General features: G+C 46.3%; 1 protein-coding gene across 6 annotated transcripts in view; it reads right to left on the bottom strand.

Annotated features, from left to right (window-relative positions):
• Window positions 1–695: 695 nt before the first annotated feature.
• AREL1 (apoptosis resistant E3 ubiquitin protein ligase 1) overlaps window positions 696–22,126 on the bottom strand; it is a 158,358-nt gene continuing 136,927 nt past the window's right edge. For all 6 annotated transcript variants that reach the window (XM_030213862.1, XM_030213865.1, XM_030213867.1 and 3 more), the window contains 3 exons: window positions 13,910–13,999; window positions 2,177–2,352; window positions 696–1,959 (listed from right to left, as the gene is read on the bottom strand). In XM_030213862.1, coding sequence (XP_030069722.1) covers window positions 1,857–1,959; window positions 2,177–2,352; window positions 13,910–13,999 — 369 coding nt within the window. In that variant the 3' untranslated portion in view covers window positions 696–1,856. The remainder of the gene's footprint in view (window positions 1,960–2,176; window positions 2,353–13,909; window positions 14,000–22,126) is intronic.

Here is a 22,126-nt window from a genome sequence, read left to right as displayed (position 1 = left end):
GGCTAAGGAGCAGCACCTAAAGATTGATTTTTAGGAGATCCTGTTTATGGGGGTTACCTTGGCTAGTTAAGTGAATAACACTACTTAACCAGCCAAGAGTCAATTCCACCCCAGAACACCCCCAAAATAACCAATTCTGCTTTAAGCCAGTGGACTCTCAGGGGTGCCACAGCATAATTTCCCACCAAGCCACATCTTTCGAAAGGGCCGTTGTGAATACCGCAGGACCAGTTTCCTGCAAGCACCGCCACTAGCTCTGCTACACCTCTTCTAACGCAAATTTTCTGTGTCAGAGGGGTGTGACCGGCAGAGCTAGTGATGCTGTGCGCAGGAAACTGGTTCCACGATCTGGCGGTTCTGGCCTGCTGATCAGGAAAATCTGCAGAGGCTGAGTGGGAGAGCAGAGGAGAGGAGGCAGAGAGAAAGCCATGAGTGATGCTGGCTTGGAGAGGAGGGGCAGAGAAATATAGCCGTAGACAGAGAGAAAGAGATTGGGGGGGGGGGGTAATGAAGGAGGAGAGAACACGTTAATGCTGGATGGGGGAGAAGAAACAGAGAGAGAGAGGAGGAAAGGTTGGATAAGGTAGAAGAAACAGAAAGAAAAAGGGTAATGCTGAATGGAGTTAATGGGGAGCTTAGGCTGGATGAAAGTGGGGAGGGAGGGAGGGCAGAGGCTGGATTAAAGTGGAGAGAGAGGGAGGGCAGACGCTGGATGCAGGGGAGAGGAGGGGAGATGCTGGATGGAAAAGGGGGAGAGAAGGAGGGCATGTGTGGAAATGCAGGCACTGTACAAGCAGAATGGAGCTTGAGCCTCAGGGAATCCCGTTAGCAAAGAAAGGACTCAATGCTGTTGGGGCCAGGGGAGACTTGAGAGGGGCGCTGAGATCAGAGAAAGTTTGGGAACCACTGCTTTAAGCACAAGCGTTAAGTGTCACTGAAAATGAGCAGTTAGTGATGAACAGGCGACTTAACTGGCCAGGAGCTGTTAATTGCTGGTTAAATCACTGAATATTGACCCTGAAGATTTTATTTCTGTGAAAGAGGGGGCTGAAAATGGCCCCCCCATACCCGTTGGTGAAAGTTTGTGTTGTTCCACAACGAGGCTACTTGTATCTGCAGTGAAAAGTGGTGACTCTGGGGCGTGGGGGACTGGTAGGTTAAGCTGTGCTCTTTGACCCTGCCACAAAGCAGGCGGTAATAACTCTCAAAAACAGTTACAAGCAGTAACAGCTCCGGTTTCTGTCTCGCTGCACATCTTTCAAGTGTTCATAAGTTCTAAACTTGTACCAGCTCATGTCCATTTTGTATCACCTGAAGCAAAAACTATGAAACGATTAAGATGATCTTAACATCGTTTTACCAGCTGCCCTGCCACTGGGCTCCGTCTTAAGAACAGCGCTCACCAGGGTTAGAGCTGCCATTTTGCCAAGGCCTGCCCTGACTTATGAAGAAAAATTTCCAGCAAGGTGACCTGCACAGGGAGGGCCTTCCAGAGGTTTATCTGTGATTTCCACAAGTGCTGACATGCACACGGGCTGGAGGAGGTGATTGATAGACGAGGAGAGAAGCGTACCGAGAACCAGCTGAGCTTGAACATACTCCAGCGCCTTCCTGTGCTTGATGAGGGCATGAATACCCTCCCTCACTTACAGAAAACAGTACATGCTACATTACTCTCTCTGTACCTTGTTTCTTCAGCTCAAGTGTGCGATAAACCCCCCTAGTCCAGTGTGCAGTCTGCCACAAGAGCAGGAGATAAGAGGGGGCGCATTACTATGTATATATCAGCAGCCAGTCTTGCAGCCCCAAGGCAAAGAAAAAGGTGGCCTGGGTGGGGAAGAAAGGACAAGTTCTTATCACAGCATACCAAATCCTTCGCAGCCCTCACTGATTGCAAGCTTCAGCATCTTATGGACCTCTTCATATGAGTCGTAGGTGGGCAGACACAACTGGTTAAAGCTGCAACATAAGAAAACAGTCATATCAAAACATCAGGCACATGCACAATAAGACTGGAGAGCCCGACACACACATCCATTCCCTGAATCAGCTCTGACTAAGGAGCATTCACAGTAGTTGGCCCCTATGCAGACCCAGGAAACACCCAGAAGCCACTCTTTCCAGGCACATTTTCTCCTTGAGCCCTGCTGGCAGTACTGACAATGAAGGAACCTACCATGTGTGAGCTGTAGGCAGAGTGTTGTGGGTGGGGGATGCAATGATCTGGAAAGATGGGCACAGCACTGCAAACCCCCCAGAGGGAAGCTGTGATGATCCTGTTGTGAACTGCACAAGTCGTGCCAGTTCCTCCTGTGTAAAACTGGAGACCACAGTCCAGAACCACCTCATAACCTGCCAGGAAAGGAACAGCACAAACCAGTTACGTACAGCCCTCCCCACACATCTTTTACCTGTACTCATACCAAAGCGGAAATGACAGAGGTTCATAACATCAGGAGTGATGCTTTTGAACTGTACCAGGATTAGGGAACACTGTTTTCAATCTGCTGACTGAAGAAAGCATTTTTTCCAGTGAATAACTGAGCTGTAGAATTTGTTTCCAGAAGCAGATTTCTGGCGGAGTTGGATGGATTCATAAAGACCAGGAAGACCTGAGAAAGGCAGAAACAGCAGGGGTACTTCCTAGTGACACAGACAGGATGGGGGCTGGATGGAACCTCAGCATGGCATCTCTTCCCTTCTTACACTTCTATCCTATGATTTAGAAGAATGAAGGAGCAGCCTAGTGATTAAAGCACTGGGCTTGACATCCAGGAGTGCTGCTCCTTGTGATCTTGGTCAACCCTCCATTACCTCAGGTATAAAAATTAGATTTTGAGTCCTCCAGGAAATACCTAATGTACCTGAATGGAACTTACCTTCAGCTACTACTGAAAATAGTATAGGCAAAATCTAAATTAATTGTTGTGGTAAGAGCAATTAGCATATCTAGGTTTAAAAAAGTTTTAATAAGTACATAAGTAATGCCATACTGGGAAAAGACCAAGGGTCCATCGAGCCCAGCATCCTGTCCACGACAGCGGCCAATCCAGGCCAAGGGCACCTGGCAAGCTTCCCAAACGTACAAACATTCTATACATGTTATTCCTGGAATTGTGGATTTTTCCAAGTCCGTTTAGTAGCAGTTTATGGACTTGTCCTTTAGGAAACCGTCCAACCCCTTTTTAAACTCTGCTAAGCTAACCGCCTTCACCACTTTCTCCGGCAACGAATTCCAGAGTTTAATTATACGTTGGGTGAAGAAACATTTTCTCCGATTTGTTTTAAATTTACTACACTGTAGTTTCATCGCATGCCCCCTAGTCCTAGTATTTTTGGAAAGCATGAACAGACGCTTCACATCCACCCGTTCCACTCCACTCATTATTTTATATACCTCTATCATGTCTCCCCTCAGCCGTCTCTTCTCCAAGCTGAATAGCCCTAGCCTCCTTAGTCTTTCTTCATAGGGAAGTCATCCCATCCCCGCTATCATTTTAGTCGACCTTCGCTGCACCTTTTCCAATTCTACTATATCTTTCTTGAGATGCGGTGACCAGAATTGAACACAATACTCAAGGTGCGGTCGCACCATGGATCGATACAACGGCATTATAACATCCTCACACCTGTTTTCCATACCTTTCCTAATAATACCCAACATTTTATTCGCTTTCCTGGCCGCAGCAGCACACTGAGCAGAAGGTTTCAGCGTGTTATTGACGACGACACCCAGATCCCTTTCTTGGTCCTTAACTCCTAACGTGGAACCTTGCATGACGTAGCTATAATTCGGATTCTTTTTTCCCCACATGCATCACCTTGCACTTGCTCACATTATACATCATCTGCCATTTAGCCGCCCAGTCTCCCAGTCTCGTAAGGTCCTCTTGTAATTTTCACAATCCTGTCGCGATTTAACAACTTTGAATAACTTTGTGTCATCAGCAAATTTAATTACCTCGCTAGTTACTCCCATCTCTAAATCATTTATAAATATATTAAAAAGCAGCGGTCCTAGCACAGACCCCTGAGGAACCCCACTAACTACCCTTCTCCATTGTGAATACTGCACATTTAACCCCACTCTCTGTTTCCTATCCTTCAACCAGTTTTTAATCCACAATAGGACATTTCCTCCTATCCCATGACCCTCCAATTTCCTCTGTAGCCTTTCATGAGGTACCTTGTCAAACGCCTTTTTGTCAAGTTCCTGGAGGAAAAGTCCATAGTCTGCTATTGAGACAGACAAGGGGGACGCCACTGCTTGCCCTGGAATTGGTAGTGCTATTAATTTGGTTTCTGCCAGGTATTTGTGACCTGGATTGGCCACTGCTGGAAGCAGGATACTGGGCTAGATGAACCATTGGTCTGACCCAGTATGGCAGTTCTTATAGTAACATAGTAGATGACGGCAGAAAAAGACCTGCGCGGTCCATCCAGTTTGCCCAACAAGATAAACTCACATGTGCTACTTTTTGTGTATACCTTACCTTGATTTGTACCTGTCCTTTTCTGGGCATAGACCGTATAAGTCTGCCCAGCACTATCCCCGCCTCCCAACCACCAGCCCCGCCTCTCACCACCGGTTCTGGCACAGACCGTATAAGTCTGCCCAGCACTATCCCCGCCTCCAAACCACCAGTCCCGCCTCCCACCATCGGCTCTGGCACAGACCGTATAAGTCTGCCCAGCACCATCTCCGTCTCCCGCCACCGGCTTTGCCACCCAATCTCGTCTAAGCTCCTTAGGATCCATTCCTTCTGAGCAGAATTCCTTTATGTTTATCCCACGCATGTTTGAATTCCGTTACCGTTCAAAGGTAGGTAGTACTTCAGAGAAAGCAATTGTTTGTATCAAAGGTTTTAACCCCTCTCCCAGCTCCTGAAAAGCTCTCTGCGTGGCAAGTGGGGTATTATTGGACAAAACATTTGTTCCTAGGTGGATAACAACATCAGTGACTCCTTAGTTTTTTGGTATCTTGTCAGGTATTTGTGACCTGGATTGGCCACTGTTGGAAACAGGACGCTGGGCTTGATGGACCTTTGGTCTGCCCCAGTGTGGCAACACTTATGTACTTATGAGACATGCGCGGTGGAGGCCATGTGGCCCATCAGTCACAAGATCTGCCAAACTGAAACCTGCTGGCTGCTGCAGATCTGCAAGGCAAGCGTTACCAAGGTATCCGCTCTCGCTTGAGGAAGAAAGGTCCGAACCTGCGCTGTATCTAGCAGGGCCTCCTATATACTCCAACTAACGAACTGGTTGTAGGTGGCACTTAAGGTAATTGATGACAAATCCCAGTAGCTCTAACACCTGAATAGTCATCCTCGTTACTCCTTGGCTCCTTCCTGAGATGTGCTCTTGACCAGCCAATTGTCCAGGTAGGGAAACACATACACCCCCGATTTGCATAGATATCCTATAACTACCGCCAGACACTTGATGAAAACTCTGGAGGCAGATGTCAGGCCAAAAGGCAGAACGTGATACTGGTAATGGCATTTCCCCACTCAAAATCAGAGATACTTCCCAGGACTTAGAAGCAGGGCCAGTCTTAGCAAGTACGGGGCCCTGTGCAGACCAATTTGGTGGGGCCCCATCCTAGCCCCGTCCCCACCCCAGCTCCACCCCATTGATAAGATTATTCAATTTTTAGAAAATTTTTTATTTATGAAATTTCAAATAAAGACAAATGAAGCTAAACTTGTACAGAAAAACTGATTGAAATAATAAGCACAATGCTATCATGAAACCCCCCTCCCCAGAAATTAATCAGTTCAAGTCCACTACAATTAGTAGTTCCAATTCTCATAACCCCGGGGGGGGGGGGGGGGGGGGGGGGGTCAGAGGTGCGGACACACAATCTCTCCACTGCAAAACACTATACACAAACTTGTGCAAAAACACACGCATAACCTTACCAAACCATAACAGCACAAATTCCAAGGAAAGGACAAGCTACAACCTTATGTGTGGAAAGGCAGAACTGTAATTACACCAGGCTCTAAAACACCAATACACTACCTCGTGAAAAAAACAAAACAAAAAGGGCTGCAAATACTACACGCTAGCAGGATACTGCACCTTGATCACACATGAAAAACACATGACACAACAGATATGAAGGCAAAATACTGAACTGGAAAGTTACCTCAAGAAGTCAGGCTCAGCATGCAGCAATACTAAAAAAATTGAAACTTACATGCAAAATATCACAGATGCACATGTCCAAAAGCTGACATATTCCAATTAATAAATTCTGAATAAAATACTTTTTTCTACCTTTGTTGTCTGATCATTTAGTTTTTCTATTCGCTTTGGTCCCAGTGTCTTCTGCTTTATGCAGTGTCTTCTTTCCATTTGATATTTTTTCTCTCACCATGTCCACCATCCTCCTGTGTCCTATCTACCATCTGTAGCCCTGTCCCTATCCTTTCTCCAGTTTCAGCATCTGCCTTCAAAGTGTTCCGATCCAGCCCTTAAATTCAGCAGTTTGCCCTCCATCCACATCCAGAATTTCTCCTCATTCCCTCCATCCATGTGCATCTACTTTCCTCCCCTCCCCTCCATCCATGTCCAGCATTTCTCCTCTCTCCCTTCCCCTCCATCCATGTGCATCTCCTTCCTTTGTCTTTCCTTCCCTCCATTCCTGCCCAACATTTCTCCTCTCTCCCCTGCCCTCCCCTCCATGTCGAGCAATTTCTCCTCTCTCCCTGGGCCCTGCCCTCCCATCCATGTCCATCCTTGTCCATCGATGCTCCTCCCTCCTCTTCCCTCTTCCATCCATTCATATCCAGCAATTCTCCTCTCTCCCTTGCCCTCCCCTCCATGCCCAGCAATTTCTCCTCTCTCCCTGGGCCATGCCCTCCCATCCATGTCCATCGATGCTCCTCTCTCCCTTTCCCTCCTCCATCCATCCAAATCCAGCAATTCTCCTCCCTTCCCTCCATGTCCAGGAATTAATCCTCTCTCCCTGGGCCCTGCCCTCCCATCCATGTCCATCAATCAATGCTCCTCTCTCCACATCCCTCCCGCTCCCATGTCCACCTGCCCGCCCTCTTCTCTGGTTCAAATCTTCTAGTATTTAAATTTACCTCCATTTCAGCAGCTGCGCAGCGTCAGTGAAAGCGCTGTCTGACGTCTCTCCACCAGTCTTCCCTTCGTTCGTTCATTCCCTCAGTGCCCCGCCTTCTTCTGACGTCATTTCCTCGATGGCGGAACACTGAGAGGGAATGAACGAGCGAAGGGAAGGTTAGAGACATCGGGCAGCGCTTTCACTGATGCTGCGCAGCTGCTGCGACGTCGGAGCGAGGTAAATTTAACTACCGGAGCGCCGGGATGGAGTGGAGGAAGCTGACTGAGGCACGCCGCCGTGCAGGGCCCCCTTAAGTGCGAGGCCCTATGCAGCCGCCTCGGTCTAAGACCGGCCCTGCTTAGAAGTACTGAAATATGGGTATAGGCATCCTTTGAGTCCAGAGAGCATAGCCAGTCATTTTCCTGAATTAGAGGAAGAAGACTGCCCAGGGAAAGCATCCTGAACTTTTGACTAGGAATCTGTTCAGGTCCCTTAGGCCTAGGATGGGCTGGTGTCCCCCTGTTTTCTTGGTCTACTACTACTACTTAACATTTCTAAAGCGCTACTAGGGTTATGCAGCGCTGTACAATTTAACATGGAAGGACAGTCCCTGCTCAAGGAGCTTACAATCTAAAAGACAGGTGTACAATCTAAAGACAAGTGTACAGTCAAAAGACAAGTGTAGAGTGAGTCTGATAGATACTATATTTCACGAAAGGTTAGGTGCCGAAAGCAGAGGTGAGTTTTAAGCAGAGATTTGAAGATGGGTAGGGAGAGGGCTTGGCGTAAGGGTTGAGGAAGATTGTTCCAGGCATAGGGTGAGGCAAGGCAGAATGAGCGGAGCCTGGAGTTGGCAGTGGTGGAGAAGGGAACTGAAAGGAGGGATCTGTCCTCTGAGCGGAGGTTACGGGCGGGAACATAGGGGGAGATGAGGGTAGAGAGGTAGTGAGGAGCCGCAGACCGGGTGCATTTGTAGGTAAGGAGGAGAAGCTTGAATTGTATGCGGTATCTGATCGGAAGCCAGTGAAGTGACTTGAGGAGAGGGGTGATATGAGTAAATCGGTTCTGGCGGAATATAAGACGTGCAGCAGCGTTCTGAACGGATTGAAGGGGGGAATAGATGGCTAAATGGGAGGCTGATGAGGAGTAAGTTACATTAGTCAGCGCAAGAGGTAATGAGAGCTCGTGTGGTGTGCTCAGATAGGAAAGGGCGAATTTTGCTGATGTTGAAGAGGAAGAAGCGACAGGTCTTGGCAGTCTGTTGGATATGCGCAGAGAAGGAGAGGGAGGAGTCGAAGATGACTCCGAGGTTGCAGGCCGATGGGACGGGGAGGATGAGGGTGTTATCAACTGAGATAGAGAGTGGAGGAAGAGGAGAAGTGGGTTTAGGTGGAAAGACGAGGAGCTCGGTTTTGGACATGCTCAGCTTCAGGTGGCGGTTGGACATCCAGGTAGCAATGTCGGATAAGCAATGTTGGACATCCAGGTAGCAATGTCGGATAAGCAGGCCGATACCTTGGCCTGGGTCTCCGCGGTGATGTCTGGAGTGGAGAGATATAGCTGGGTGTCGTCAGCATAAAGATGATACTGAAAACCATGAGATGAGATCAGTGAGCCTAGGGAAGAGGTGTAGATTGAGAAGAGAAGGGGTCCAAGGACAGATCCCTGGGGAACTCCAACAGATAGTGGGATGGGAGTGGAGGAAGATCCATGAGAGTGTACCCTGAAGGTGCGGTGGGAGAGATAAGAGAAGAACCAGGAGAGGATTGAGTCTTGGAACCCAAAAAAGGACAGTGCTGCAAGAAGTAGATCATGATTGACAGTGTCAAACGCAGCGGATAGATCGAGGAGGATGAGGATGGAATAGTGGCCTCTGGATTTGGCGAGGAGCAGATCATTGCAGACTTTAGAGAGTGCTGTTTCTGTCGAGTGTAGAGGGCGAAAACCGGATTGAAGTGGATCGAGGATGGCATGAGAGGAGAGAAAACCGAGGCAGCGACTGTGAATGGCGCGCTCAAGTATTTTGGAGAGGAAGGGTAGGAGAGAGATGGGGCGGTAGTTGGAGGGGCAGGTAGGGTCAAGTGATGGTTTTTTTTAGGAGAGGTGTGACTACGGCGTGTTTGAAGGTGTCAGGGACAGTTGCAGTAGAGAGAGAAAGGTTAAGGATGCGACAGATGGCGGGGGTGACAGTATGGGAGATGGTGTTCCTTGGTCACAAGGAAGTACCTGGAATAGAACCATATTAGCATAGTAAATGACGGCAGATAAAGACCTGAATGGTCCATCCAGTCTGCCCAACAAGACAAACTCATTTTACATGGTATGTGATACTTTATATGTATACCTGAGTTTGATTTGTCTTTGCCTTTCTCAGGGAACAGACCATAAGAGACTGCCCAGAACTGTTCTTGTACTAAAAGTTCTGAAGCCAACATTGAAGCCTCTTAGTTTACACTTCAGCCCATCCATATCTATTCAGTCACAATCAGGGCGTAGACAGTAGAAGTCTGCCCAACACTGGTGTTTGCTTCCCAAATATTGGCATCGTCACTCGATCTCCGCTAAGATTCCGTAGATCCATTCCTTCTAAACAGGATTCCTTTTTGTGTGTATACCACGCATGTTTGAATTCCATTACCATTTTCATCTCCACCACCTCCTTGGGAGGGCATTCTACATATTTACCACCCTTTCCATGAAGACTTCGGAGTCTGCCTCCCTCAGAACCCCTTCCCTTCTTCCCCTAGTAGTACGGGTTCGACCGCTTGGGCCCGTAGAAGGGCGGAGAGTTCCTCTGCAAGTACCTGCTTACTACTATTACTACTACTACTACTTAACATTTCTAGAAGGCTACTAGGGTTATGCAGCGCTGTACGCTGCTTGTGCTGAGAGCTGATGAATGATGCTTTCGGTGGGCAATTTGGAAGCCTCAAACGCCAATTTAGTGTACACTCGAGACACCTCATAAAAAAAAGCATACAGATACTATCCACACTTTCAGCATATGTCATCTGCATCTTTTTCAGCAAGAAAATTTTCGACCTACTCTCAAAGGCGTAGGTACCCACCTCCTCATTCCACTCAGGCGACCCAGGCCTCGCCAGCCCCATCCTCAAAAGTCCCAGCTGACTTCTCAGTCAAAGCAGGACACGGGCTTTTGATTGGCTCCAGAAGAGCATAGCCGCTCAAAAAGTATCTGTTTCGGACGACTTTCTGGTCAGAGGGAGGCTCATTTTTTACCAACACAGATGACCCCTTGTAACCTCCAATCGGTGGGTTCTTTAAATAGTCTGCAGCAACCTCCTCCACTTTCTCTTCAAATAGTTTGTCCCCTAGGCACAGCACATCCGACAACCTTTCTTAAACAGCTGGTTCCAGGTCAGAGCCACGCAGCCATGAAAGCGCGCATCCCCACATCCATTCCAGAGTCTGGACACAACATCAAAAGTATCATAGGTGCTCCTGGCTAGATAATGCCTGCCAGCTGGCCAACAAGCAGATGAAGTGTAAAGCTCTAAAGCCTGCTTCGAAGGGAGAAAGTCTGCCAGAGTCAGTGTGAGTCAGTGTACTGTTTACAAGAGACTCCAAGTAAAGGCTCATGTACAGTTGGTAAGACTGGATGCGGGAAATGAGCACTGAGGCCTGAAAAGTTCTAGCCTCCTGCATTGGGGGCACCGAGGCATGAGACCAAGATCTCTTGGCTCATTTAAGAGTGGATTCGACCACCATGGATTTGTGGGGCAACTGTGCCTTCTCGAATCCGGGAGCCTTCTGGATACGATACCACGTATCCACCTTCTTAGGTGAAACCTCCACTATAAGGGGAGACTCCCAGTTCTTCAACAGTGCATCCTTAAGGAAAGGGTGCAATGGTAAGTGTGATCCTTTCGGCCCAAAAAAGAAAACATCTTTGCTTTAGGCTCCTCCTCCGTCTCCAACTTAAATGGGATGGCTGCAGCCATCTCCCTCACAAAACTGGTGAAACAGCACCTCTGGAGGAGATTTCATCTCTCTTGAAGAGGAGAGGGATCAGATGGAATTCTATATGCCTCCGCCGAGAAGTAATGTGGATCCTCATCTGAATCCCATGAGTGGTCCCAATCAGACTCTTCGCCATACTCAGGAGCAGGCGAATGAGTCTGTGCCAACCTCACTCTAGTGGAATGATGTCCACGCTCTGAGAAGCTTCAAGGGGCAGCCCTACTCTCAAACTCCAGGGAAGCTTTATTCCCCAAATGTCGAAGGCAGTATTGCCTGCCTGGACATCAATGTCGACACTTGGCAAGGCACCAACGTCAAAGATCTGGGTACCAGCATTGATGAAGCCTCAGAGAGGATCTGATGCTGTTCTGGCAGTGGTGCAAGTGCCCTCAATGCCAAAGCAGGAGCCCCCTGCAGCAACTGAATGTTTTTATGTTTTTGCTTTGTATGTTTTATGCATTTTTTATGTGTGTATATTGTGCTTCATCCTGTATAAGGGTGAGTTATAAATAATAAATCTAAAAGCCAAACTGCACCAGCTCCTCCCACAGCATGCTGCGGAACCACTCATCGAAAGTGGGCATTGGCAAAGGCATGGGAGCTGGGGCAGAGGCAGTCTGAGTAGATGTCGGTGCCGAACCTGTGGTAGGGACTAGGCCGCTCCGTGACTTGTGCACTGGCACCTTTTCTAAGGAGAGGGAGCGTTTCTCGGGTATCAGAGGTACCGATGCCCTGGTGCTCTCAGATGCTTATACTTCTTGGGCTTTCCATGATGGACAGAATCTTGATCCCCCGGTGCCGATGAGGATGCCTTGACGTCGGTGTTGAGTCCAATGCTGAGCGCTCCCAGGATCTGCTAACAGCACCCGAAGTTGAGGCAGGTGGAGACCCACTTGATGCTGGTGAACTCCCAGAGGATGCCATGGAGGTCGATGCCGCCGGTACCAAAGTCAATGATCCGGCCTTCAAAGATCCAAAAAGATGCTCCATTTGAACCAGTCGCACCCGCTGAGTTCTCACCTGCATTTGCAAATAGAGATTACAAACAAAGGGGTCATGATCTGGCCTAAGGCACCTGATACACCAATTTTGCAGGTCTGTGGCAGAAATCACACGTCTACACTTAATGCACCCCTTAAAGCCACTGGGAGTCTTCTGTGACGTGAAACTTGGCCAAATTAAACTCCTCAATTTTGACCTTTGAAAAAAAAAAAAAAAAAAAGGGAAGAATTCAAATTGAGGTCAGGCTGCAGCCTAAACCAGGCAGCCACACCTGAAAACAAAGGAAACTTAAAAAGGGCCAAAAAATGTCTAAAAAATTGAAGAGGAAAGGTAAAAAAATACCCTCACAGGAAGGCACTTTGAAAGTAATAAGCATAATGTGAGGAGAGCACGTGTGAACGTGTCCTCTCAGCTCTGCGGAGAAAAGAAGACTGGAGGACCCATGCTCATGTACTGGGCGGGAAAACACCAGTGCATGGGTGGCGGGATGCTACTAGAACTTTATACCTTACTTACTAGTCAGATGACGTCACCCAGATGTGAGAATATGAAATCTGTTTGTCCTCTGAGAAAAAATACTACCTAAAGATATAACACACCTGCAAGCCTGAAGGCTATTGAAGTGGTGGATATTCAGGTGTAGGTATTTTTCTTTTCCTGGAGGGATCACACTTACAAAAAAAAAAAAAATACAGAGATATTTGAACCTGTGTCCCTTGGTTTAGTCCACTGCAGTAATCACTAGGCTGGTTCTACAAGGACGTCTGTGTGGGCATTTTCACAAGAATACTGCCAGACACACATCACTGTGCCGTGTTTTCCCCCGTTTGAATGTTTCAGTTTGTAAAATGGTTGTTCAGGATGGATGTCTCCAGCATAAGGACGTCCTTCTCAATGTTATTTTTGAACAGGAAATCTAGACATCTTTCCTGTTTGAAAATTGCAGTTAGAAGGATGTTATGAGCAGGACATCCCAATTCTGATGGACATTTTTTCAAAAATCCCTCCCCCCACCCCCACTATACCACAGGCTTCTTCAACCCTGTAGAAACCGAAGGTCAAATGACAGTGGTATTGAAAATGACACCAAGGTATAATTAGTATCTCTGAATTTGAGAATCAAAGGTCTGTCAGAAAATCCCTCAATACTGACCCAGGACATTTCAGCTTTGGCCATCCAATTTTTAATAACCATGAAGAAATCTGAATATCTATGGAATAAGTTTAAGGATTTCAAATCATCCCTCTCCTAGAGTTACTGGGTTTGTTCCCCAGGGGTTCGAACTGGAACCAGTGTGGTTCAACACATTCATAAATGGCCTGGAAAAGGGAGCAATGAAGGAGGTAATCAATTATGCAAATCACACAAAATTATTCAGTTGTTAAATACCTTCTCTCTCTCTCTCATACTTTTATGCACCTCTGGATATGAAACGCTCTTACTACATGCTTTGATGTCTATAGAGACCTCTCAGGGCTGGGCATTACACTGGCACTTCAACCCCTTGTTACCCTAGTGCTATGGATGTTATGGCAGCAGTAGTTGCAGCCCCCAGGATGGGGGAAGAGGAGTTCCTAGGGTCCATTGCTGCAGTCCTGGCATATGATTCCTCGGCCCAGGACCATGATTGCAGTAACCAGATTACGTGTCATGGATTGGGAGGTGGAGGGAGGGCAGGGGAACAACCTAGGTAACTGTGATACCAGATCCCAGCCTGGTTTCCATTCAGTTGGATTTACAAAAAAGAGCAAAGGAATCTCTTGGTCCGACAAAGCCCTAAATCTCTGTACAGCTGCATATAAGGAGTTCAATGGAAAGAAAAGTGGAATGTAATTAGTTTTCCTTACCTTCTCTCGGAAGTGCCAGGATCCCCCCACAACCACAGCGTGAGTCCTGAAGTCAGAGATGCTGATGTTCCCAGTGCTGCACATTAACAGCTGCAAGGAAAGACAGGCCGTCAGGTGTCAAACGCAGATCAGACAGAGAGACCAAGAAACAGTGGAAAGCAGTGGCAGTCTCGCTATGCAGATAGCAACACCAGCAACAAGAACTCTCTCTCCCGTAGCGGTTTGCACTAATGCTAGAGCTGAGGCTGTTAAGTACGCCACAGAAACTATCTACTATAATAAAACGCACCCTCAACGTTCTGAAGACACTGACGTCACTGCAGCCACTCAGACACCGGTTCGTAAGTTCATGGTGGTGAAGCCAGAACACTCATCATGTCTCCATGCCCCGCCCTCGTGTCACACGTGATGACGTCGAGGGCGGAACAAGTACACAACAACGCAAATGAACGAACAGGGAGGGGTGTTTCCCTACTCCTCCCCTTCCAACGAGTCGCTGCACACAGCCTAACAAAAGCAAGCCGCCGAGGACGTGCCCATCACCCCGCCCCTTTTGCGCCATCGCCCTGCCCTGTTCATGTTACCGCCCCGCCCCCGGTCGCCCCCTCTTCCCCCCATCACCTTCCCTCCCCCCTGTCACCTCCCCTCCCCTTACGCTACTATCCCTGGTGGTGAAGAGGTACCTGTTCGCTCGGAGCAGGAAAGAAAGAGCCCCCGCTTTCCTGCCGGGGGCGCTGCCGCTAGCTGCCCTGCTGCATCCTGTGTGAGTCCGGCTCTCGGCGTTTCAAAATGGCCACCGAGAGTTGACGCAGCCTTATGAGACTTCAACTCTCGGCGGCCATTTTGAAACGCCAAGAGCCGGACTCGCACAGGATGCAGCAGGGCAGCTATCAGCAGCGCTACGAGCAGGAAACAGGGGGCTCTTTCTTTCCTGCCCCGAGTGAACAGGTACCTCTACACCACCAGGGATAGTAGCGTAAGGGAGTCCCGTGCCCGCTAGCGCCCGTTTCATTTGAGGCAGAAACGGGCCTTTTTTACTAGATTCTCTAATAAATTATTCCGACTTTCCCTCGCAGCAGTATGAGGAATTGCATTATGGTACACTCTAAGCAAAAGTCATAGAAAAACACTTTATAAGTAAAAATGTGTATAAATCACCATATTAATATACTATTTATTTATTTGTAGCCCACATTTTCCCACCAATTTGCAGGTTCAATGTGGCTTACATTTGCCGTAATGGCGGATGCCATTTCCGGGTAACAGATTTACAAATGTTATTGCGTTAAGGTGCATACATACATGGTAACATACATGGAACATAACATATACGGAACAGATCACGGTGTATATATATATATATACCATGTGCGTACATACATTATGGTATTGAATGAAGGTACTGAAAAATAAATTGGATTATAATCTACATTAGGTCATCGACTATAGAAAGACCCTGTTTGACATAAGGTTTAGGGTGGTAGTGTTTATCATGTGATAAGGTTTTGGTTTTGTATAGATCGTGTGTAGTGTTATTATTTAGTATTTAAGATGGGTGTTTATGGTATGCCTTCTTGAAGAGATTTGTTTTCATTAGCCTTCATAAATATGAGATTACAGAAGGAAGTCAAATGTTCAGAAGAAAGAAAGAATAGGGCCTGACTGATACAGCCTGTTCTGATAAGAAAGGGGATCATAAGCAAACTCTAGAGCCTAGAAGCTACACCGATACGTTCTGCACATCCCAAATGAGCTTTTTCTCTGTAATGCATATAGAAACTGATTAGAGATCTGAGAAGCAGCCAAGCTGGTTGGTTAACCCGTTGTTGAATAGTCCAAAAAGGTTTATCAGAAGGTACCCTTTGGTAAAGCGGTGTGTTTGTTTTGTGTTAAAAAAGCCCGACATGTCTTGGCAGCAGACACATTAGGTCCTTATCATAAGGACAAGTAACACTCTTTACTATAGGACACTCAAAGCATAAAAGGTTGCTTGCACTGGGCTCAATGAGGCCAGTGTGAACAGCTTTTTAAAATGATCAAAAAACACTCGTTTTTGGCTTCTCTGATCTTTGGATTGCTGCTGCATCTTTTTCTCCCTGCATTTGCTGAAACTTATTACAAGACAACTGAATTTCAGTTTTGGCATTGAGTAGAGAGGTGTGGTAGCCGTGTTAGTCCACTTTCAAAGGTAATCATCAGAAATAAAACAAAATAAAACATGGAAAAGAAAATAAGATGATACCTTTATTATTGGACATAATACATTTCTTGATTATTTCCGCTTTAACAATGATATCTACCTACAAATAATGGGCACTGCGATGGGCACCAGGACAGCACCCCAATATGCCAACCTCTTTATGGCTGAGCTGGAAGAGACATTTCTGAATACACACCAGACCAAACCTCTAAAATACTACCGGTACATCGATGACATTTTTACGATTTGGACTGAGGGGGAAGAAACTCTGAAACAATTTTACTATTCCTTCAATACATACCATCCTACAATCAGATTCAAAATTGACGACTCCCCAGAAAAAGTCAATTTTTTGGACATCACAGTCTCTATCAGTGATGGCTGTATACAAACATCTATATACAAGAAACCCACAGCTACCTCCACAGATCCAGCTTCCACCCTTCACATACAAAAAGATCCATCATTTACAGCCAAGCCACAAGATACCACCGTATCTGCTCTGACCCAGGGGACAGAGACAGACACCTTAAAACCCTGACTGCATTCTTCGAACAGAAAGGCTACAACCCCAAAATAATCTCCAAGAATATTGCCTCCTCCCTCAAAACACCCAGGGAAAATCTGCTACAGTACAAAGAGAAAAAAAACCCAACAGACAGAATCTCAGATTCAGGCAGGCATCTGAGACACTGACGTCACTTTGTCCTCCCAGAGGCAATAACTTTGGAACACAGGTCAAGGGACTGCCTTCCAGGATCCTCAGCTACCAGAAGTACCAGGCAAATACTGACTATAATCAGAGAACAGACTAAGGACACCGGTTTTCAATGAATGCATTCTCATTCCTCTTGATGACATCTTTTGAATCAGACTCAGTCCATTGACCATATGAGCTGCAAACCTTTATTTGATATATTCTTTAAAGTATATCAGACTTATCCTATTGATTGAGCAGTCTCTCTTTGCAACTTTATGCATTTTTGTGGAAATTGTGTACCATTTCAAGACCCCTGAAGCAGGCAGTTTTGCCGAAACAAAGAACGTGTCGGGTCTGTCCAATAAAATTTGAGTTGATGCCCCCAACCTTGAAGGCTCCTTGTGCTTTTGTTCCCTGTTCCTGTGTGAATGTACTTCGGTTTCCCTCTCCTGTGTTGCTTGGATAATTCAGAGAGGAAAGAAGACCACCAAAGTGGAAGACCGAGGTCCACTACGTATAAGAATATACACAGGGCACTTCCAAAAAAACAACAGGAAGATGAAACTACAGTAGAAAAACCTTTATTCTTATAATGCCTGACACGGCACCATGTTTCGGCCAAGTGCCTGCCTCAGAGGCCTCACAGCGAACATTTTTTTTGTGTGAATAAAAGTTTTTCTACTGTAGTTTTGTCTTCCTGTCGTTTTTTGGAAGTGCCCTACTTGCTTGGATAATTCAGTCACATTGGTTAGTGATGGCAAATCTGATAGGAAAATTTTATATAATCTTCTCTCAAGGTGGAATTTAGTGGATGTTTGGAGGGTCCATCATCGTGGGGACAGGGAGTATACATTCAACTCCAGGGTCCTGGATGTACTTCTTTCAGCAAAGGGCCTCAACTACTGAATCCCAATTATGGTCAGATCACACCCTGGTAACATTTACTCTCTCTGTAGGTGGAAAGGCGCCAAGGAGAAGATATGGGAAGCTTCACGATAGTGTGCTCCAGTTAGAGAAAGACTTGAAAAAATATATATGGTTAGATATATATAGTTAGATACAATACATATAGTTAGACTTGGAAGAAATATCACCTCTGGTTTTTTGGGAAGGACTGAAAAGATGTGGCAAAAACAGTTAGCGTATCTGGGTTTGAAATATACCAATTTTTAACCATGTCGATTGTTGTTTGGTCTTCCTTCCTCCTTTTTTAATACATGGAATATATCTGGCCCAGGCCAAATATACTCCATGTATTAAAAAAGCAGGAAGGGAGACCAAACAACAGCCGGCATTGTTAAAAATTGAGGTGTAGGAAGCTACTACAGCTAAAAGAAAAATCCTTCAGAAAATGGAAGAAGGAACTGACTGAAAATAATAAGAAACAGCATAAGGAACAGCAAGTCAAATAAACGCTGATAAGTGAGGCAAAGAGGGACTTTGAAAAAGAAATTGAACTGGAGGCAAAAACACATAGTAAATTGTTTTTAGGTATATTAAAATTAAGAAGCTGGAAAAGAATCAGGTGAACCACTAGATGACTGAGGGGTAAAAGGGGCACTCAGGGAAGACAAAGCCATAGCAGAGAGAGTAAATGAATTCTTTGCTTCGATCTTCACCGAGGAAGATTTGGGAGAGATACCGGTGCTAGAAATGATATTCAAAGCTGATGAGTCGGAGAAACAGAATGAAATCTCCATAAACCTGGAAGATGTAATGGCGCAATTTGACAAATTGAAGAGAAGCAAATCACCTGGACTGGATGGTATTCATCCCAGAGTACTGACAGAATTGAAAAATAAACTTGTAGAACTATTGTTAGTAATATGTAATTTATCTCTAAAATCAAGCATGGTACTGGAAGATTGGAGGGTGGCCAATGTAACCCCAATTTTTAAAAAAGGTTCCAGAGGTGAACCAGAAAATTATAGACTGGTGAGCCTGATGTCGGTGCCGGGCAAAATGGTAGAGACTATTATAAAAAACAAAATTACAGAGCATATTCAAAAGCATGAATTAATGAGACAAAGCCAACATGGATTTAGTGAAGGGAAATCTTACCTCACCGATCTATTACATTTCTTTGAAGAGGTGAACAAACATGTGGATAAAGGGGAGCTGGTCGTTATCGTGTATCTGGATTTTCAAAAGGCGTTTGATAAAGTACCTCATGAAAGACTCAACAGGAAATTGAACACTCATGGGATAGGAGGCAGTGTTTTATTATGGATTAAAAACTGGTTAAAAGATAGAAAACAGAGAGTAGGGTTAAATGGTCAGTATTCTCAATGGAGAAGAGTAGATAGTGGGGTTTCCCAGGGGTCTGTGCTGGGACCACTGCTTTTTAACATATTTATAAGTGATCTAGAGATGGGAGTAACTAGTGAGGTAATTTGCTGACGACACAAAGTTATTCAAAGTTGTTAAATCGCAAGAGGAATGTGAAAAATTACAAGAGGACGTTACGAGAATGGGAGACTGGGCAACCAAATGGCAGATTACGTTTAATGTAAGTGCAAAATGATGCATGTGGGAAAGAGGAACCCAAACTATAGCTATGTAATGCAAGGCTCCACATTACGAGTCACTGACCAGGAAAGGGACCTAGGTGTCATTGTCGATGATATGTTGAAACCCTCTGCTCAGTGTACGGTGGCGGATAAGAAAGCAAAGAGAATGTTAGTATTATTAGGAAAGGAATGGAAAACAAAAATTAAGAGTCTTTATATCTCTGCATGGTGCGACCGCATCTCAAATATTGTATGCAATTCTGGTCACCGCATCTCAAAAAGATAAAGTGGAATTAGAAAAGGCTAAAGCGGCTAGGGCTCTTCAGCTTGAAGAAAAGACGGCTGAGGGGAGATATGATAGAGGTCTATAAAATAATGAGTGGAGTGGAACGGGTAAACGCGAATCACTTGCTTACTCTTTCCAAAAATACTAGGACTAGGGGACACACAACGAAGCTACAAAGTAGTAGTTTTAAAACAAATCGAAGAAAATATTTCTTCACTCAACATGTAATTAAACTCTGGAATTTGCTGACAGAGAATGTTGTAAAAGCAGTTAGCTTAGCGAGGTTTAAAAAAGGTATGGCTAACTTCCTAAAAGAAAAGTCCATAAGCCATTATTAACATGGCCTTGGAGACAATCCACTGCTTATTTCTAGGATGAGTGGAGGAGTGGCCTAGTGGTTAGGGTGGTGGACTCTGGTCCTGGGGAACTGAGTTCGATTCCCACTTAAGGCACAGCTCCTTGTGACTCTGGGCAAGTCACTTAACCCTCTATTGCCCCAGGTACAAATGAGTACCTGTATATGTAAGCCGCATTGAGCCTGCCATGAGTGGGAAAGTGCGGGGTACAAATGTAACTAAAATAAAAATAAAAAAAATGTTTTCTACTGTTATGGGATCTTGTGACCTGGGTTGGCTACTTTATGGGAAAAGCTTTTGTTTTTATGAGACTCTATAACACATTCATTGTGGCATTAACTGCAATTAACGTGCAGCCCTATGCGGTAACAGCAGTTAGCGTATCTGGATTTTAAAAAGTTTTCGACAAATTCCTGGAGGAAAAGTCCATAGTCTGCAATTGAGACAGACATGGGGAAACCACTGCTTGTCCTGGGATTGGTAGCATGGAATGCTGTTAATATTTGGATTCTGCCAGGTACTTGTGATTTGGCTTGACCACTGTTGGAAACAGGATACTGGGCTAGATGGCCACTGGTCTGACCCAGTATGGCTATTCGTATGTTCTTACTCTATTGCTAGAGGACTGACTGTCTACTATTTGTTGAGAAAAGGATTCTATTTCTTAATTAAGGATGCTTATAAAAATATAATCTCTATAAATAAAAGGCACCACCAACGTTCTAAATGAAGCCTCCAGCCGGAAGTGTGAAGGGGGAGAGATATCCGGTTTCCCCATGAGTGTCTGCCCCGCCCTCGCTCTCTCTGTAACACAAACAGTGAAGGAAAACACAGCAAAGCAGGAAATCAAATCGCTCTCTCTGTAACAGTGAAGGACTCAGAGGGGGGAGGGGAGAGAGGGCAGAAGCTCCCACTATCTCTGTAACACAAACACAGCACAGCAAGAAACTTAACACTGAAGGACTCGACTCCGAGGGGGGAGGAGACAGACAGCACAGGGGAAGGGAGAGAGGGCAGAGGGCAGGGACACACACCCTCCCACATGCACACAGAAGAAAACCTTGCTAGCCCCCGTTTCATTTGCATCAGAAACGGGGCTTTTTTACTAGTTATAAAGAAAAGAAAAATACTGTTTTGATTCTTGTTCTTGATTAGGAAAAAAGTGCTCCTTGTTAAGTATCAAAAGTAAAATCAGTAACTTTTTGAGAAACGTACCGCATGTATGACACGTTCTATGCGAACTGTTGACTGAAAAAAGCTGTTTTCTGCTATGCTTTGTGTGTGGCTCATACTAGGATGTTTTTGAAGGAGTTTGGAATTTTTCTATAGCCGCTCCCAATGCTTTCCCAGATGTGACCAATCTCCACCCAGCACCTCCCTGCTACCTGTAACCTTCACCCAGCACCTCCCCACCAGTGTTGCCAGGTGGGCGGTTTTACCGCCCAATTGGGCGGTTTTCCGCGACCCGCCGCGGGAAATTTTTGCCCGCGGCGGGTTGCGGTTTTTTGGGCTGTTTTTGGCCTTCAGTGCGGTTTTTTCGGCCGCGGGGGGGCGGGGTTAGTGACGTTTTTGGGTGGGGTTAATGACGTTTTGGGCGGGGTTAGTGACGTGGGAGGCGGGGCCGATGACGTAGGAGGCGGGGCCGATGACGTGAGAGGCGGGGCCGATGACGTGGGAGGCGGGGCCGATGACGTGGGAGGCGGGGCCGATGACGGGGAGGCGGGGCCGGTGACGTGGGAGGCGGGGCCGGTGACAGCGGGGGCGGGGTTGATGATGGCGGGGGCGGGCGTGATGACGCGGGGGGGGGGGGTGTCAGGGGCGGGGTTTGTGTTTGGGCGGGTTTTGGGCTGTTTTTTGGGCTCGATCGGGCTGGAAAAAAATTTTCCACCTGGCAACCCTGCTCCCCACTATCTGTAGCTCCCACCCAGCACCTCCACAATACCTGTAACCTCCACCCAGCACTTTCCCACTACCTGTAACCTGCACCCTCCCCAATACCTGAAACCTCCATACTACCTGTCACTTCCACCCAGCACCTCCACACTGTCTGCACCATCCTATCATTCTATGTTCCTATAGCGGCTTCTGTACTCCAACAACTCCACGAAGGAAGAGAAAACCAAGTGCCAGGTTTATAATTAACATTTCAGGGGACAAGAGATTTT

This window comes from Microcaecilia unicolor, chromosome 9 (assembly GCF_901765095.1).
Source record: "Microcaecilia unicolor chromosome 9, aMicUni1.1, whole genome shotgun sequence".
NCBI classification, from domain to species: Eukaryota; Metazoa; Chordata; class Amphibia; order Gymnophiona; family Siphonopidae; genus Microcaecilia; species Microcaecilia unicolor.
The sequence above is the reverse complement of the archived record's forward strand: the minus strand, read 5'-3'. Positions and strand labels throughout refer to the sequence as shown.